The 20122-nt window shown below is 33.5% G+C and overlaps 1 protein-coding gene, 1 long non-coding RNA gene and 1 pseudogene across 2 annotated transcripts; 2 read left to right on the top strand and 1 right to left on the bottom strand.

Annotated features, from left to right (window-relative positions):
• Positions 1-5280: 5280 nt before the first annotated feature.
• Positions 5281-9343, top strand: LOC134265289 (uncharacterized; annotated as a pseudogene).
• A 1679-nt stretch (positions 9344-11022) lies between these two features.
• On the bottom strand, positions 11023-14256 carry LOC134265284 (ATP-dependent DNA helicase RecQ-like). Its single transcript, XM_062747520.1, has 3 exons — positions 13920-14256; positions 13060-13219; positions 11023-11989 (listed from the first exon to the last, which is right to left on the bottom strand). Exons 1-3 carry the CDS (start codon positions 14215-14217, stop codon positions 11023-11025), a joined length of 1425 nt encoding a protein of 474 aa, XP_062603504.1. The 5' UTR covers positions 14218-14256.
• Positions 14257-15850: 1594 nt separating this feature from the next.
• On the top strand, positions 15851-18842 carry LOC134265281 (uncharacterized). The gene is made up of 3 exons (XR_009991717.1): positions 15851-15948; positions 17924-18050; positions 18659-18842. It is a non-coding gene; the product is annotated as an uncharacterized LOC134265281 (long non-coding RNA).
• The last annotated feature ends 1280 nt before the right edge of the window (positions 18843-20122 follow it).

Raw genomic sequence — 20122 nt, 5'->3', positions numbered from 1 at the left:
TGTTTGCTCTGCTCTTGTTTTGTATATTTGTTTAATGGACGTTGAGATTGAATACTGTTCGTTATTTCCATATCCTTATTCTTTCAGTTATCTTTGCAGTTCTGGCTACCACTTTTATTCTTGCATCAGTAATTGTTATAATTTTTTGCTATAAAAAATATACAGATCAATGTACATTATTTTAAATATAATGAACAATTTGAGTTAAATGCAAGAGATACCTAGTATGTTTTCTCTTGCTTTCAGTTATATCTACCTGCTTGTCAGCAATATCCCTTGGATGCTTTTGTGCTTCAATATCTTGCATTATAAGAAAGAGATTAAATAGAGCAAGACTTCTGCGATTAAATAATTCATCAGTACAAGCATTGGGAGAGGATTCGATTTTAAATGATGAACCATCTGCCGAAAATTTGTAACTCTGATTGATGTCAATTTTATACTGTTTTGATTTTTCTTTGTAGGCATTCTTGGTATTTTCACATACATAAAAATTCAGCTAGAAATGATTAGAAGAAAACTTGCTGCAATACACAACCTTTTGTTGCAAATGTATAAATACATAAGAATTTTTGTAACAAAAATTATGGTTTTATCAAACTAGTATGTTTTCTCTTGCTTTCAGTTATATCTACCTGCTTGTCAGCAATATCCCTTGGATGCTTTTGTGCTTCAATAGCTTGCATTATAAGAAAGAGATTAAATAGAGCAAGACTTCTGCGATTAAATAATTCATCAGTACAAGCATTGGGAGAGGATTCGATTTTAAATGATGAACCATCTGCCGAAAATTTGTAACTCTGATTGATGTCAATTTTATACTGTTTTGATTTTTCTTTGTAGGCATTCTTGGTATTTTGACATACATAAAAAATTCAGCTAGAAATGATTAGAAGAAAACTTGCTGCAATACATAACCTTTTGTTGCAAATGTACAAGTACATTAGAATTTTTATAACAAAAATTATGGTTTTATCTAAAGAGATCATTATGTATAGAAGTCAAAATAAGATGACTAAAAATAATGTTCAAACAAAAAAGTTATTATATTATTTTGACTGGGTTCTATAATGAATTTCAGCACACTAGCTGAAGTTGTCAGTGTTAGGATAAATTAGGTAAAAGATTCCCACAGCAAATCTGGATTCTAAAAATAGATTTTCAACAAAAACTAGCTGCAGCTCATAAGAGCAGCTGGTGTGTGTATTGGGGAGTATTTTAGGTCAATTATAAATAGGTTACTACTATATTTCTTTGGTTACAAAGGTTACAGAGCAGATAAAAGCCTGGCAGGGGGTCTGTTTTCTATGGTTACATGGGTCACAACTATATTTCTTTGGTTACAAAGGTTAAAGAGCAGATAAAAGCCTGCCAGGGGGTCTGTTTTCTGTGGTTACATAGGTTACAACTATATTTTTTTGGTAACAAAGGTTACAGAGCAGATAAAAGCCTGGCAGGGGGTCTGTTTTCTATGGTTACATGGGTCACAACTATATTTCTTTGGTTACAAAGGTTAAAGAGCAGATAAAAGCCTGGCAGGGGGTCTGTTTTCTGTAGTTACATAGGTTACAACTATATTTTTTTGGTAACAAAGGTTACAGAGCAGATAAAAGCCTGGCAGGGGGTCTGTTTTCTATGGTTACATGGGTCACAACTATATTTCTTTGGTTACAAAGGTTAAAGAGCAGATAAAAGCCTGGCAGGGGGTCTGTTTTCTGTGGTTACATAGGTTACAACTATATTTTTTTGGTAACAAAGGTTACAGAGCAGATAAAAGCCTGGCAGAGGTCTGTTTTCTGTGATTACATAGGTTACAACTAAATTTCTTTGGTGACAAAGGTTACAGAGCAGATAAAAGCCTGGCAGGGGATCTGTTTTCTGTGGTTACATAGGTTACAACTACATTTTTTTGGTGACAAAGGTTACAGAGCAGATAAAAACCTGGCAGGGGGTCTGTTTTTCTGTGGTTACATGGGTTACAACTATATTTCTTTGGTGACAAAGGTTACAGAGCAGATAAAAGCCTGGCAGGGGGTCTGTTTTTCTGTGGTTACATGGGTTACAACTATATTTCTTTGGTGACAAAGGTTACAGAGCAAATAAAAGCCTGGCAGGGGGTCTGTTTTTCTGTGGTTACATGGGTTACAACAATATTTCTTTGGTGACAAAGGTTACAGAGCATTTAAAAGTCTGGCAGGGGGTCTGTTTTTAGGTCACCTGAGTAAACTCAGGTGACCTATTGCTATCCGTTTTCGTCCGTCGTCGTGCGTCGTTCGTCGTGCGTTAACATTTGAACATTTTCAGCTTCTTCTCTGAAACCACTGAACCAATTTCAACCAATTTTAGCATATAGCATCTATGGGTGAAGGGGAACAAAAATTGTGAATTTCATTGTCCCTGCCCGCCTGGGGGGTGGGGCCAAAACCACTAAAATTAGTGCAATCTTTGAAAATCTTCTTCTTAACTCCTGGACATCAAGCAGTCAAACTGTTTGCATGATTGTAATCAGCATTTAGTCCTCTACCAAAATTGTGAAATTCATGGCCCTGGGGTCAGGGGTTCTAGTGCTAGGGCGGGGCTAAATAAGTATATAGTGAAAATGCATTATTTATTTGAAAATCTTCTTCTCTACTCCTGGGTATTAAATAAACCAACTAAGTACATAGTTATGATGAGCAAGAGTGCCTCTACCAAAATTGTGAATTTTATGGCCCCAGGGTCAGGGGTTCTTGTGTTAGGGCGGGGCTCTATTGATTATATATAGTGAAAACACATGATTTCATTGAAAATCTTCTTCTCTGCCCCTGGGTATTACATATACTAACTAAGTGCATAGTTATGATGAGCAAGAGAGCCTCTACCATAATTGTGAATTTTATGGCCCCAGGGTCAAGGGTCCTGGTGTTGGGGGGGGGGGGGAGGCTCTATTGATTATATAGTGAAAATACACGAATTCTTTGAAAATCTTCTACTCTGCTCCTAGGTATAAAATAAACTAACTAATTGCATAGTTATGATGAGCAAGAATGCCTCAACCATAATTGTGAATTTTATGGCCCCAGGGTCAAGGGTTCTTGTGTTAGGGAAGGGTGGGGGCTCTATTGATTATATAGTGAAAATACACGAATTCTTTGAAAATCTTCTTCTTTGCTTCTAGGTATTAAATAAACTAACTAAGTGCATAGTTATGATGAGCAAGAGTGCCTCAACCGAAATTGTGAATTTTATGGCCCCAGGGTCTGGGGTTCTGGTGTTAGGGTGGGGCTCTATAGATTATATAGTAAAATTACATAAATTCTTTGAAAATCTACTACTCTGCTCCAAGGTATTAAATAAACTGACTTAGTGCATAATTATGATGAGCAAGAGTGTTTTTACCAAAATTGCGAATTCTATGGTCCCAGGGTCAAGGGTTCTGGTGTTGGGGGGGGATCTATTGATTGTATATTTAAAATACATGAATTCTTTGAAAATCTTCTACTCTGCTCCTAGGAATTAAATAAACTAAGTACATAGTTATGATGAGCATGAATGCCTCTTTTAAAACTATGAATTTTATGGCCTCAGGGTCAGGGGTTTTGGTGTTAGGGCGGGGCTCTATTGATTATATAGTGAAAATACATTAAATATTTGAAAATTTTCTTCTCTGTCTCTGGGTATAAAGCAGATGAACTACCTTAAGTTTATAGTTATTATCAGCAAGGGCCCTAATCTTGCAGACTTGTGAATTTCAAGGCCCCAGGGTCAGGGGTGGGGTGGGGGCTCTACTTATATACTGAAAATGAATTTATTGTTTGAAATCTGCTCTTTTGTATTATAAACCATTTATTTATTGATATTAAGGGTTCCTTTTTAAAATTTGTGCAATGTGTGGACCTTAAGGGTCAGGGGTCACAGTGTTAGGGGCACTACTGATTAGTTGGAATGCATTTTTGTTCCCCTACCCTGCGTATTCAGTAACCAAGCTAAGCAACTGCTAAGTGTATTGTTATGATGATCAATGGTGCCTCTTTCAAAATTGTGAATGTCATATACCATCTGGCTTAAAACATTAATCAAATTCAATAACTGGAAAGTTGTTGCATAATGCTCAGGTGACCTATAAGGCCCGTGGGCCTCTTGTTCTGTGGTTACATGGGTTACAACTACATGTGTATATTTCTTTGGTGACAAAGGTTACAGAGCAGATAAAAGTCTGGCAGGGGGTCTGTTTTTTCTGTGGTTACAACTATATATCTTTGGTGACAGTGGTCACAGAGCAATTTAAAGTCTTGCAGGGGGTCTGTTTTTCTGTGGTTACATGGGTTACAACTATATTTCTTTGATGACAAAGGATACAGAGCAGATAAAAGCCTGGCAGGGGGTCTGTTTTTCTGTGGTTACAACTATATTTCTTTGGTGACATTTGTCACAGAGCATTTAAAAGTCTGGCAGGGAGTCTGTTTTTCTGTGGTTACATAGGTTACAACTATATTTCTTTGGTTACATTGGTCACAGAGCATTTAAAAGTCTGGCAGGGGGGTCTGTTTTTCTGTGGTTACATGGGTTACAGCAATATTTCTTTGTTAATAGTTTCTGATATAAGTGAAATAATTTCTGTCCACTATACTAAGGCCATTTTTTAATACAAAACTAACAACTACATCTGAATATTATTTATTATAATGAAGAAATAATAAATTAATATAACATTTACATAACAAAACACATATAACATTATGCTGCATGGTTGAGTGTTCCTCTAGGAGATAATACGACATGGCGGACACAACCACTCCTTGTCCCCAAGGACCTTGAACTGTTTTAAGCTCATTTGCAACTAACATGCAAAAAGTCCCAGGATAACAAATCAGACACTCAGAAGAGGCTCCCAAAGTCTCCACTACAAGATGTACAGCAACCACTGAAACATCAGAAGACACTAACATACACTGTAGTACATCTTTGTGAGATTCCAACTTTTAAGAAAATCATATCTAGTACTGACAATGTCAGTGACGTTCCACCAACTTCATCAATGCATAAGGAGAAGAAACAATCAAGTGCAAAACGATCTCTAGGTTTTTCCACCACTGTGACAGATAAAGAAAATGAAAGAGATTATCTTATTGGAGAAGTGAAGGGAACATATGTTTTATGTATTAATTACAGTATAAGTTCTTTAACCATGTTAACTAACACAGTTACTGTTTAAATTAGACAAAGGAACAAGAGATCAATGCATATGGTATATTTAAAAACAATGAGGAAATTATGTTAATATGTATTTGAAAGGGTTAATTTACAGCCCACTATAAATGTGTTTGAGCACACAAAAGTTATATGTATGCTTGAGTCAGTCCCTTGTCCATGTTGTCTACCTATTAATTTGTTCATATGATTAGACCATATTGTGTGTTTTAGAAATTCAAAATGACCCTTATATGTATGCCTGATCCTGAAACATAATTATACTACTTGAGTCACTTGGATTTTGTAACTTATTGCACTGTTGCAACTAGTGCTCCAGTTTGATTTAAGTTAAATCTTCTTGAAATAAACAGGAGCTAGTGAGTAGTGAAGGTTTGATTTTATTTATTTAATCAGACTCCTTTCTTGTACACTTTTCTAAAAATACTTCTTGTCCAATTCTTTTCAAATTTTTTTGCACTTTTGGGAAACTAGAGCATAGCCTGAAATAGTAAATATAAGGATTCTGGTACCATAATGTACTGATAAGCAGATATAAATTTCTGACAAGTCAATGCAGTCTTCTAACAAGTGGACACAGAATTATGCCACCATAACATTATAATTTATATTATTAATTAATAAAATTTGAGGTCACTAAAATATTAATATAATAAATGTATTAATGTAAATAAAACAATGAAAACAGATTGTCTTTTCCAGCCTGCCTACTAGCCCTGTAGACTAGTACCTTATTTTGAAGGTCCAACAAACACACAATGAATTTGTCATTTTTAGTTTTCTGGTGGTGTTATTTATTGTTAAATTTTCAGTTGTTATTTTATATGCATGAAATTTTTATTTTATTTATACTTACAGGATTTTTCTTTTCCAATACCCTCTATACACATCAATGCAGAAGGTATGACTTGTTCTTGTTACCTTTTTCTTGAATTTTTTTGTTAAAGTGTCCATTACAGCTGATGTAGACAAATTTCAATTTATAGATCTGAGTATAAAACTATTTTCTTTTACCGTAAATTATGTTTTCCATATCAGGTTACTGTTTACTATCCAGGAGGAGAGAGGTCATCATTTGTTTTAGAGGAAAATCACAAACAAATATGCCGTGCAGTGTTCAGGGGACAAAATGTAGAAAAGTGCATCATAGAAATAATAAGCAAATCAAATCCTGATGTCGTCACAACAGCAGCATGCAAATTGGTTTCTACGGAGTGCAAATCTCTGTGTAAACGCGGATCAGATTCCATCTTACAACAAAAACTTATGAGGGAATTTTCGGCTTTACATGGGATTCCTTATACACCGAACACACTAAGAATTGTCTCAGCCATAGTAAGTGATATCCCTATTCACCCAACTGAAAAAAAATTTGCATTTGATGAACTCTCTTGGTATCTGCTTCCATGGAAGAGATGACCAGATATCCTCAATGCAATATCAAGTTGGATTCCTTTTAGCCCATGGTGGATGCAAAGTAAGGGTAAGTCAGCATTTCATTTTATTGCATGTGATAGTATGACAATATTTGTTGAAATATGTAGATTCAAAGAAAAATCACACAACACTTTAAAAGGTATGTTTTAGTGTAACTGAACCTTCTTAAATTGTTGCACCCCCTATTGTCAGTGATTGCATAGTATAAATATTTACAATCATAATGGTTCTGTTTCTGTTTTCAGGATATAGAAAGATTGGCAAAACTTGGACTATGCATATCACCCAAATCTCTCTTCAATAAACACTCTTCATGGGAAAAGAACATGGATGTTGCAGTAGTAAAAGCAAAACAACAATGGATTGAGAGTGGTGGTACTACTAGTACATATCAAATAATCGGTGACAACTGGGATAAGAACATAATACCTGTGTATCGAACTTCTCAAGACAAAACAATATCCTTGCATCTGTTTAATGTTTTAGTGGTTATGGACAGAATCAGTTGTGAAGAAAATATGCCTGAAACTATGTATTTGGAAGACTTTCCACTGCACAGGTTTATACCATCAGTAAATGAACAACAAATGCTGAGTGAGGAACTAACATTTATCATAGCTACCTCTGTGATTCAGAACATTGATCAGATGCAGAATGTTTTTGGAGAGATCTATCCAGTGCATTTAAACCATAAGTACAGTGAATATGCTGGATTAAAAACAACACAGGTAAATTTTAAGGAGTTCATTTATCAATGCTAATAGCTCACATCTATTGATTTCTTCCCCAAGGGAGTCCGACATAATCTTTATATTAAAATTAGGATATTTAGTTAGACGGAGTAATACTGATATAAATTACGACATAATCTCACTTTTCTTTAATTATTTAGTACTCCCTTGGTCTTTTTGACTGTGATGAGAATAAGACACAGGATGTCATTAAATTGCTGAAAGGGCTCACCCAATATGTCCCAGTTGACGAAAATGGAAATATTGAAGAGGTCTTCTTTGGTGGTAAGTAAACTTGTCAAATAAATTAAAAAATTGTGCATTAAGATTATGAAACCCTGATAAATTCTTAAGTCAAATATCGAAAACAATAATTATGAATTGTTAAAAAAAAAAAGACAGTCAAGCCAGATACTGACCCATTCTCCTTTCAAATATTTTCAAAGACATTTAATCGTTAATTGAATAAACATGTTTGGATTTCAGGGGATAGACTTACGGATGAAAGAATCCAGAGTGCTCAGCGGGCCATGAATAATGCTCCAACTCCCCTTGATAAACTTTAAGGATTCATCTCCAAGATTGAAGATTGGCACCGAATGATGAACTTCTTAGAGGTACTTAACTCCCTAATTTTGACTCTTGAATATGAAATCAATTTAGTTTTAAATTTACCTAAGGTTATGAACATTAAGGTTTCGCATTGTCATATTTAAGAACGATTTATTTACATATTTATTCTAGTGATTACACAGGCAAAAGTGGCTCAAATAAATTTCATGTGAATTCTTTGCATGAAAATGACACAAAAAGCAAGACGTGAAATTTATATGAAAACTTCATGTGATTTTGACACATAATTGTCACATGAATTTTACATGATAAGCATATATTAGCATACATAATCATGCAAAGAAAACTTCACATGAAAGTTCAATAAAAGATTTGTGTGAATATCATTCACATAAATATATATATATATAATTTTCATATGATTTTCACATAATTTTCAAATAAAATGATAATCACATGCATATCATTTAAGCCACTTTTTCATGTGTAGCCACAATTATGTTTTCGTTTTTTTTTTTTAATCATTTTACTGGTAAATAAAAACATCTTATTTCATTCCTGACTTCAAGTACAATATTATTGTAATATTGTTTATTGTTACAGTTTAGGTATGCTCATCTATGCTAGTTCATTGGAAAAACAAATTATTTTAGCTTCTTAAAAATCTTAAAGTTTATGGGCCAAGGTGGCATTTTTTTTAACTTTTTAAAAGTCTTTTTGCTACTGGGTAATATCTTTTTATCCACTATTTTAGGCCATCGTCAAATTGACGTATTCAACTTCATCAGAGAGGGACAAAGGCACAGCCTACTACTTCCGGAATGTTCTCAATGCCAGAAATGTTAAAAGCGATGTGAAGAATGCTTTTAGAGCGTATAAAATGCTGTACTATACCATTTTTGACGCCATATGTTGCGTGCTATTTTTGATGGAGTTCAACATTTTTGATTTTGATACTAACGTTACATTCCCCAAAGATTTCATGGAAATGATTGATGATGAAAAAATAAAATGGATAAATTCAGTTTGTAAGAATATTGTGAAGAAGTGGTTTTTTGATAATTCAGATGATATGTTGAAAGATGTACGTGATGTCTTAATTGATTCTAGCCATCCAGAAAACTACTACGTAAATAATATCAGTGATGGAAGACTCCAGTGTCATTACTGCGATAGGTCTTATACACATGTAGGAAGTTTGAAAAGCCATGAAGTCACAAAGCATCAGCATAAGAATGATCACCAGAATTCAAAAAAGTCAAAAGCAGAACATTGTGATGAATTGAACAATTATGTTTTACTGTTATTCAAATTAACTGCTCTGTTGAAAAATCTTGATACATCTATTGATATGGCTTATGGCTGTAGATCGATTCGGTAGGCAAAATATGAACTACCTTTATTCAACAAAACAGGGAAAGTAAAATATGTGATTGGTTGTGTTCATCTTACTGAACTGCATGAAAATACTCTTCCAAATCACCAAAAACAGCGTTTAGAGGCAAACAGAACAATTAACATTTCAGGTGGGAAAAATAATAATTTTGCACTCGATGAATATCTTGAAATACTGAATAGAGATAGTAAGAACATTGTGTCAGGACACCAAACAAAAGAAAGTATTATCATGCATTCTAAGCAGTATCCACATTTGATAAATTTTGATCAAATATCTGAGGTCAGGGGCAGGAAAGGGTTTCACAAATTGCCAAGCTATAAGGCTGATGTAATTAAAGTTGCCAAAGAAATTCCATGTATAAATGCATTGCAATGTCAGCCAGATAGGAAACAGTTGTGAAGAGATCTTTGTAAAGATAAAAATCCATATGATAATTCTGTTAAAGGACTTCCTGTTCTCATACATAGACATAGACCTGTTACACCTTTTTCAAGATTACGAAATAAAAATTATACATGATTTGGAATTTTCTCCATTTCCTACATAGTGTCTAAAAGCTCAAGAGAGCTTTTCTGATCACATTTTGTCCGGCATTCATCTGTCTGTTCGTCCATAAACTATAAATATTTTCTACTTCCCCAACCCAGAACCACTGGGCCAATTTTAACCAAAACTTGCCATAAAGCATCATTGGGTGAAGGGGATTCAAGCTTGTTCAAATGAAGGGAAACAGTGACCCTTTTTCAAGGGGAAATATTTCAGAAATAGTGAAAATTTGGTTGCATATTTTATAAAATCTTAAGCAGCGGGTTGGAATCCCAGTGTGGGACATTGAGACCGGTCCTTTGAAGGAGACCTTATTAATAAGGTCCTGTGTCACAGAAGGTGCTGACATGAAAAAGAACCCCCCTAGCTCAATGGCCCTCAACGCCAATTATAGAAATTATTTGCAACTCTCCACCAGCAAGTGGTGGCATCTCCATATGAGTGAAAAGTTCTCAAAAGGGACAAACAGTATACAATCAATCTCAAGAACCACTGGGTCAGGAAGGATGAAACTAATGGAGAAGCATGCAAAGGTAGCTTAGATTCAAGTTTCTTCAAATTAGGACCTCTGGGATTAAGGTTGGGCCACAACAGACGAACAAGTTTTACATGGGAACAGTGTTTAAAATAACCATGTGCCTGACATGCACAAATTTTGTCGCAGGCAAACAGATTTGCATGTATTGACACCTGGCTAGACATGTAAAATTTTTACAAATTCAAATTCAGATATTTGATAAAACTCTCAAATCAACTCATATTACTATTTGCAAAGTGTAACAAACAAATGGGTAGACTTCATCAGCCTATATAAGGACCATGATCGAATGTATAGTGAGCTGGCCCCATTCACATTATTGCTAAAGGGATCTTATAAGACTATTTTTGGGGGTTAGTACAATCTTGGCAGGGTTGATAACTTTAACTAGCTGTCTCAGCCCTACATGTCTAGCTAATTTTATGGTGAGGTTCAAACACTTCTTAAAATTACCGGTACATAGGTAAAAATCTTCACACATCCTCAGGCAGTCTGAACAAAACCTTGAACTCTTAACATACTATCTCCCAAGACCAAAGTTTAAATTGAATGTGAAAGCTTTTAGATAAGTGAACAACAAATAATACAAAGTATTCAGATTTTAATTTTTAATCTGGCTCATTGACAGACTGAAACAATGTCAATTCTTCATTATCAGTGAATTCACCATCAGCATGATCACTGTAATAATCTATAAAGTCACTATCACTACATTGAGATAAAGCACTGGCTTTACTACTGTTATTAAGCAAATGCTCTAGATCCAGAAATTTGCATTTTTTACATGTACACAAATCTGCACATATATCACAACAAATATGAGTGCCAACTTCTACTTTTGACATTTCAGATTCACATAGAAAACTTTCTAACAGTTTTTTTCTGCGACATGATTTACACTCTAAGAACTCTTTCACCTCTTTTTCACAATGTCCTAATTGATAAGAATTAAACATAATGATAGCAACTGATTGACTTCCACATCTACCTACTCTGCCAATCATTTGCACCAAATCCACTACACTCCTTGGAGGTCCAAATATAATCATTGATGTACAATTAACAACATCTATTCCCATCCCTAATGCTGTGGTGGCAAATATTATCCTTACATTACTTTTCTCTTCGCCTAGCACTTTAATGATTTGACTTTTGTTTTCGTCTAATGTTTCTGAATGAAACATATCTACTAATTTTTGTAACTGATTATTCTCTGAAACAACATAACAGTACAATTTTGACACATCAGAGATGGAATTACAGTAAACAAGAGTTCTTGGAAATTGGTCTTCTAAATCATCTAAAGCATCAATTAGCCAACACATTGAGGTCTCAATGTTCTTGTCCACTTTTTTAACAATGAGTTTAATGTTTGGCTTATTGGGTGAGACTGTGAGCTCAGTTGTGTGGGCAGGATCTAAGCCTAAAACCCTGTAAACACGTCTCTTGATGTTGTTTGTGCGCGTTGCACTCAAGGCAAGAAGGTTTGCTTTTGGCCATAAAGATCTGAGTTCACCAATGTATCGGAACCATTTTCTGAATGCGCCACTGTCATCAGCTGTCGCCTCACCACCCCTGAAATATTTAAGAAGAACATTGTACACTTAACATCTTATTTTAAAAAGTAATATTAAAAAAATACATTTTAATGGTAGGAAAACAACATACATGTATCTTGCAAGAGATTTGGCCATGTGCACCGTTTACATATTATGAAATTCACACTTTCTATTTGAGGAGTTATCAAAATGATTGTGGACTGATACAATAAAAGGCAGCCTGTGCTAACAAAATTTACAAAAAACATTAACCAAAAAGTTTAAGGTTAAGAAGTGTTGATGCTTGATACAACTGGCTGAATATCATTAATTAAAATGGGCATTATAACCCGCGGGTAAAGTCATCATAAAGTTTCATGACTCCCCACAAACTAATTTTTTATAGATGTTTGCTTGCTCTTCCTCAATACACTTTTCATCATGAGATTTCCCTTTGATGAATAAAGACTAAAACCTGTTTTTTTATATTACTTTACAATGTTATGAAAAGCATGCTCCCTGTAAGTATCAGTTTGTGTGGTTATGAATACCATACATTTTCAATAATACTATGAATACCATACATTTTCAAAAAACAGTATTATGAGCTTATAAACATGTATAAATGTTAATTATCAACACCTGCCAATCAAAATTCAAAAATCTTAACAAACATTAAATTGTACGGGATATTATTCTTTGTAAAGTAGGTCAAAAGTCTAACACTGGTATTTTTCATATAAATGTTTAATGACAAGCAGTACACATGCTTAATAGCATAGAAATACCCCTTAAATATAAAAAATGTGCTGTATTTTGGCACTTCTATCTTTTTAATTTTAGTAATCAAACATGGTAAAGTAAAAGCTGGTCAAAGTAAAAGGTAAAGTGTCAGAAGTCTGTAACCAAGGTAATTTACAAATCCCATAATGCTAAGCAATAAATATGCAAATATCAAGTCCATATCTCAAAGACTTACAGTTCTTGAGATACAGGGTGAGAGGACAGACACCGTGTAAAGTGACCCCTCAGTGCTGCTCTACTCCGCAAGCAACACATAAATATGACACAGAAATATCCTTGATAGATATTGTTATAAAAACTTGCCATTCATAAATAGTATGGAATTCATCAACCACAATTACTCCGATTTTGTATTTCTGCAACTGTAGGCGAATGTGCTGATCGCCAACTAATGCTTCCGGTGAGGCAAATAAAATATCAAAGTCACCATCCAGAATTCTTTTATCTAATTCCTTGCTTCTTCCTGTAATAAAGTTAATTCATAATATATAGAGAGAGACATTTGATCACGATAGCAAACTATCACACTTGTCCATGTCTAGGTAAAGGTCAGGAGCTGAGGTACACTACTCAAACAAGGGAAATTCATACTCGGTTTAAAAGTATTAAAAAATATTAAAAAGCTGCACTATTAGAACTATCTGTGATTTGGGTTGCATTCTTGATAGCATATATCATATTTGTCAAATACTTACGATTGTTTCTTTATCATATATGTATTTCTTACAATAAACAGGTTGGGACTAATCGCCCAAATGGGATATAATAGTCCATTTGGGATATAATATCCCAAATGGGCTATAAAATTACAGTGCAGTAATTGAAAATTTTTACTTTGGCAATAAATATCATAAATCGGCATCAAAACACTTAAAAGGAATAACTTTTGGTTGACAAGTTTTCCTGTATGCCCATTGTTTAGGAAATTGGTCCCAACCTGATAAACAATGTTTTGAGTAGCTATTTCAAGCTACTCAACATGCTCAAGAGACCGTGCCATACTAACAGGTCCAGGAAAATCACTAATTATGCTATATAGGTAAATATATATATACTGAATTACTAATTAATAACGATTTTCCTGGACCTAACTATGACCTGTTTTATGCATATATATTTGCCATTATTTGGCACTGGATAATTATAAGTAAAGAAATATGCACCTTTGTACATATTCCGCAGGCATTCCACCTTTTCCAATCTCTTTACTTGGTCCTCCATGAGAGCGACCAGCGGACAACATACAACGATCTTGAAATCAGCTTCAATACCCAACTTTCGTGCCAAAGGTAACAATAACTGGTACGGCAAAGACTTGCCGTACCCAGTTGGCAGCACTGCAATACAGTCTCTCTTGTCGAGTAAAGTTTTTATCATCATCTCCTGCTCCTCTTTCAAGCTTTTTATCGCAAACAGTTTGCATATTTCTTCGATTGCCTCTCGAAACGTGGAGGACGCCATCTTGTTTACTGGTTATCTGGGATTTCCACGAAGCATTTGAAGTACGCACAATGTGATTGGTTAAAAAAGGTCACGAACTACATTTCGCATATGCTAATTAATAGGTCATCCACATGTGACCTCTTATGTAGTTTCTTCAGACCTTCACGCGACAAAACAATAAAAAAGAGCTAGTGAAGGTTTAATTTTAATCAGACTGAGTAGATCGCTGGGGTCCTTCGAATCTGCCTCAGCACCAGTGACCTAACTACTCTGTAGATCGCAGAGGTCCTTCGAATCTACCCCAGTACCAGTGACCTCACTATCCAGTAGATAACTGGGGTTCCTCAAATCTGCCTCAGCACCAGTGACCTCACTACCCAGTGGATCGCCTTTGTACCTTGAATCAGGCATCCACATAGATAAAACGCTTGCCTTAGTGTACATGTAATAATGGGTTATTTGTTATATTTTAAACTGTAAATAAATTAAATTTGAAATAACTTAATAAACAAACTTACTGCTATAAATAAATATGAATTGAAACTTAAACTCCATTTGATAATTAAATTTATTAAACTTATTTCACACACTGCATGTTAGTACTTATTTTAGATTAAGAGTTATCTTTTCATTGTTAGAACTCTTTAGTTCATTCAGGTATTTACAGGAGAACCAGTCTAGGTCAAGCATAGTCGATTGGCTATTCTTGTTATGGAGAGTTTTTATTGGTAGGTCATTGAGGTCAAATTCCTTAGTAAGTTTTCCTTTGTTATTTTAAATTCACTTTGAATCTAGCCATAAGCCAGAGTGCTAGTTTGTCTGATATACATTTGGTTTGATATAATTTCTATGTGACTGGACATTAGACCTGATTACAGTAAGTTCTTTATTTTCTTTTACTAACACTTTGCTTGGTTGAATGAATGAGTATGAATGAAATATACTATTTATTGAGTAAATGAAAATGAGTAAAATTATATAGTAAATGGTTTAAATGAATATAAATCTGAAGATCTGTTTTTAAAGTTACACTGATATAAGAAATCTGCTTTATGATGAGATCTGACCATAAGGAATTTGTAAATATTGTATATATTATAAGATTTAGTCAATACAACCATATGTTGTACTATAATATAGGTCAGATATGGTTTGGATGTAACACCCAGAGATTATTCTTGGACAGCCTAGGTCCACAACTTGGTATTTATTTATATTATTGCATATTTTTGAGAACTGTAAATATATTTGGTAAATTCTATAGATTTACTTGAGTTTTTATGCATATGCTAAATTATAGAGAAATAAGAGTTATTTCCCTTTGATAATATTCATGAAGTGATAATGAGTAAATTAATAGAAATATCAGTGTAATATAGATTTTATGCTAATGGAATAATTTGTGATAAAATATATACTTATGTTAATGTTATGAAATATTTATTATGTTTACATGTTTTGTAGGGTTGTTTATTATCTATAAATATATTATCACAATTAAAAAAGAACCCACATCACCAACTGTGTTTTTCGTATCATTATTGGGAAAACCCGGTTACAAAATTTGGCGCCCAACAATGGTGTTTGAATATCCCGCCGGAAGATGACGTCACAGTGCATACAGGAAGTCGCCGGAAGTTACCATGCTTTATAAACATTAGGCCTACAGTGTTGTGACTTGTGATATTATTCGTTGAACTTGGTTTCCATGGACAAACAGTGAAAGACTTCGTTACCAGACTTCGTGTGGTAAGAAAGCAGAGACAAACAAACATTGCTATTGCATATTTGACTCATTTATCAATTGTTTTGTTTGCATGTAAACCACGTTGTATTCCGAACAGCTGATTTTCATTTTTACTACGAACAGCTGATTGTAGGTGGCTGTACTGATATTTGAGCGCTCATATTTACAATCACATTACTTATTATTTTGTTTTCAATTATTCCAGGCCTGTGTGTGTTTATTCAATATTTGATCATGTCTATTTCATAGATTTTTTTTACAATGATTTAAATCAGAGTAGTGTGTGAAAGTGAAAGTAGACTGGAAGGAAGAGTAGTAGATAAATAATACCTATCTTCTCCATTGACCTTGACCTTTACATTACAGAACAGGCAGTTGTACAGGTGTTGGTAAGCATTCCATTGGTTTAGCATTTCTGTTGGTGTACATTTTCAGTTCTATTTTTTGTTTATCATTTAGGTTTATTAAAGTCTAGATAAGACTTAATTAGTTTAGTAATTTAGTTTAGTTAGTGGACTACTAACCTCTGCACTTAATTTAAATTTTAAAAAAAATTAAAAAAGGTCTAAAATAAACAGATAAACAAGACAAACAAATAAACAGTAAGAAGGCTGGTTTAAAAAGAGTAAATCAATAAAATAAAATTAAATTGATTTGAAATTAATTAATTTAAAAATACAGTTCATTAGAAATTTATATTCTAAATAAATTGTAAATCATGTAAAACAGGGATATATAAATACAAGTTATAAATCAATAGCAAAAAATTTAAAATAAAATAAAATAAAAAAAGGAATCAGTGACAAGTTCATCGAATCTGGGCATGACATAGCGTTCTCTCAGTATAGCTTTGCTAGCTCTTCTCATGTCGATACAAACTCTCACTTGGTCAGGAATTTTATGTTTTGGAGCTACTAAAATTGTTGTCACCCACGGAGTCAGTCCATCAATTTTTTCTATGATGTCCATTTCTTCTAGTTTCTCTAGCTCTCGTTTTAATTCCTTTCGTCTGTGAAAATTCTGCATTATGGTTACGCAACGGGTTTTACTACTTTATCAAAATGAGCTTTTACTTTAAAATCCTCAAGCTTTCCTATTCCCTCAAATTGATCTTTTTATGATGGAAGTAAGTAATTAAGTTTGTTTTTTATTCAATAGTACATTTTCCCAGTCTGCATCAGTTAAAAGTTTAATAAAATCATCTTTATCATAATTTTTGGTAGATCTTATCTAAATATAATTATGTTTCCCCAAAATGGGTTTTACTGTTTTTCTTGAACAATAAAAAAAGACTGAGGTCACTAACACCAACACAGATAACCCCAGACTGATATATGTTTTTCAGTATTGTAACAAATAATGTGGTCAATATAAGAGATCTAGATGAGTTTGTTATTCAAGTAGGTTCTTTTATAATTTGGGTTAAACTGAAGAGGGTGAGAAATTTTTGATAGGAGTGGCACATTTGGTTATAACTTACAAATATTAAAGTCACCGAGTAAGATGAGCTCATAGTCTTGGCGTAGTTGTGTAAGAAAATCTCTCTGAGAAGTTAGATTTTGTTGGAGGCCTCTAACATTCCCTACTACGACAGGTTTCGTTTTTGGTAATAATAAAATAAAAATTCAATAGCATTATCACTGGGAAAAATTATACAATCATTGTAATAACAGTTTACAATACAAAACTAATAATTACATGTATGAAAAACATTAATTTTTTATATTTATACATTCATGCATACACCATACACCTTTTTGCAACAAACACATCACAAAATTCAAAGTAACATTACAGTTTCTTCAATATTTTTACATTTTGGAAAATGGAACACAGGGAGTCCATATGCACTGGGTTCACTGGCCTCTGCTGCAATGATGTTGAAGCGGTTTTGCAAACCCTCCACATCGTTGTGTTCTTATGGTTGTCCAAAACATGCTCAACTTGGGGATATAAAATTCTACATTCCTCTTCCAGTTATGGTACACGTGGATCATGATTTGCGGCTGAAATGCTTCTTGTGCCCTGGTATCAAGTCTTTCGAAGTTGTCTACGACGTGTTCAGGAAGAGGAACTGCAAAGACATCACTTGGCGAAGATAGCGGTAGACATTCTTCTCGTTGTAGGCCCTCTGAAAGAAAGAAAGTCAAATTATTCATAACAAACTTTACATAAGGCTTAAAAATATGTTTGTTTCCTGTAACATTCCCCAAAAATTAAGTGTCGGGAATTCTTTTCTTTTTTTTTTTTTTGCTTATGAATGGTCAAACATCCCCAGACTGAATATACCAGGTGTCAGATTTACAGTGGACACACAACATGGCATTCAAAATGGCTGACTAGCAGGAGAAAACGATTTTGATAAAGTTGTAGGGGGAAAATTGTTTATATAATAATGATTACTCTTCATAGCTAAGGTAAATATAAACTAGGTTGACAAATTTTATGTCTCAAATTAAGCTACAAGCTAATTTTCTTTTTTAATAAATGAGATCAGCTGATTGATAAAACGAAGTTTTGCCATTTGTCAAAAAAAAAAATCCAACCAGGCGCAATTTGAATGGGTCGGTCGCGTTAAACGAAACAAACAAATTTTTTAGGCCTTATATAGAATGATAATTTTAAATTTCTACACTACATTGTATGAATTGTACGTTAAATTGCTACAGTTAAACTTTTGTGTATTATGCATACTAAATAATATACTTTCAGTCCAGGAATCTTTATTGCTGTTTGGTACTGGACCCAGGATCATGAAACAAACTTGGACGTAAGGCAAATTTTCAATGAACTATAAAATATTTATGAAATATTGAATTTATTTCTAAATATCTAGATTACAACACATCTGGCAATATTGAAAACTATTTTAATGTTAATCCAACCGTTAGTTTCGTGACTTCTACAACGTAAAAATAGGAAATATAACTTGAGCTACCATGTTTCATTGTGCCTGGTGCATTGTCTGTTTCATTTGAAATAAAATTTACTTGAACATGTACAAATATGAAGTAGATAATTATATCCAGTGGAAGTACTAACATGGAAAGCAATCTGTCATCTCTGGTATCTGATACGAGCAGTTGATGATTCTAGTCATCTTTGGTTGTCGTAAACCACTTGACTTCTCAATCCATTATGGACAGTAATAAAATGGGACGACTGACATTCTAAACCAATAAAATAAAGATATCATTTAAATGCAGTTTTATTCTATCTACAATATTCAATCATTGTCGATAATTATTCCTATAAAATGACCATTTAAAAGATCTGATTTGTAACATGCCCAATCTGTGAGGCATGTGTTTTATCGTGATAAACGGATATCTCCCTTCATTACAAATTTGCCACATACTAGGGCAACAGGAATGTAGAAATCTTGATGGAAAAAATATCATCAACAATGCCTGAATCTAAGTTATCAACAAATATCTGTTTCAAAATTCAGGTCAAGTCCTCTCTTTCGTAAAGATAGAATTTGCGGTATTGAAATAAAAAAAAAAGTGACAGTTTAGGGTAAACAATACATTTACGACATTTCTTTATACTTAAAATTCTCCAAAGCTCAAAAGAAATTTTCATATATATATATATATATATATATATATATATATATATATATATATATATATATATATATATATATACAAACAACAAATAAACGTACCGCAATATCGCAAACTGAAAGTCAGTGAACACTAAGACGTGTGCGGAAATAGAACTTTTACTGTCTTTCCATTTTATAAGCTGCACAATTCTAATACAATCGAAAGACGTGATAAAGAAAGACATTTTATAAGGATTTTCAAACCTAAATTAAATAGTTTAATGTAAAAGTATTGTTTCTTTACATGTAAATTATCTTACTGAGTCACATTCATTGCTTTGTTATTGTATGCTTTGTTAATGCATTGTTCTGTAAAAGTACGGGAAAAATATGACGTCAATCAAAGACTTGTTAACGTTAAGTTATTATGACGTCATAATAGACGTTAACATGAGTATTGTAAAACATGAAGAAGAAATGAAAGCGCTTATGTTTTACTCGTTCTCTGTGTTTTTATTTATTTAAAATAATTTTCATATTTATCACCGACCACTGTGATTTGTGACCCATACCCTAACCTACGGGTCATAATTTGAACAATTCAAAATCTAAACTACAACAGTAGT

The sequence above is a fragment of the Saccostrea cucullata genome, unplaced genomic scaffold, assembly GCF_032062105.1.
Source record: "Saccostrea cucullata isolate Sc308-1 unplaced genomic scaffold, CSIRO_AGI_Scuc_v1 ctg912, whole genome shotgun sequence".
NCBI classification, from domain to species: domain Eukaryota; kingdom Metazoa; phylum Mollusca; class Bivalvia; order Ostreida; family Ostreidae; genus Saccostrea; species Saccostrea cuccullata.
Note: the sequence above shows the minus strand (reverse complement) of the source record. Positions and strands in the feature narration are given on the sequence as shown.

What these genes read in the sequence shown, in the direction of transcription:
- LOC134265284 (XM_062747520.1), bottom strand. Translation starts at nt 14,217, where the DNA reads ATGGCGTCCTCCACGTTTCGAGAGGCAATCGAAGAAATATGCAAACTG. An exon ending in CCTGCGGAATATGTACAAAG is followed by an intron (nt 13,220 to 13,919) that starts GTGCATATTTCT and finishes ACTTTATTACAG; the next exon opens with GAAGAAGCAAGGAATTAGAT. An exon ending in TTCCATACTATTTATGAATG is followed by an intron (nt 11,990 to 13,059) that starts GCAAGTTTTTAT and finishes TAAATATTTCAG; the next exon opens with GGGTGGTGAGGCGACAGCTG.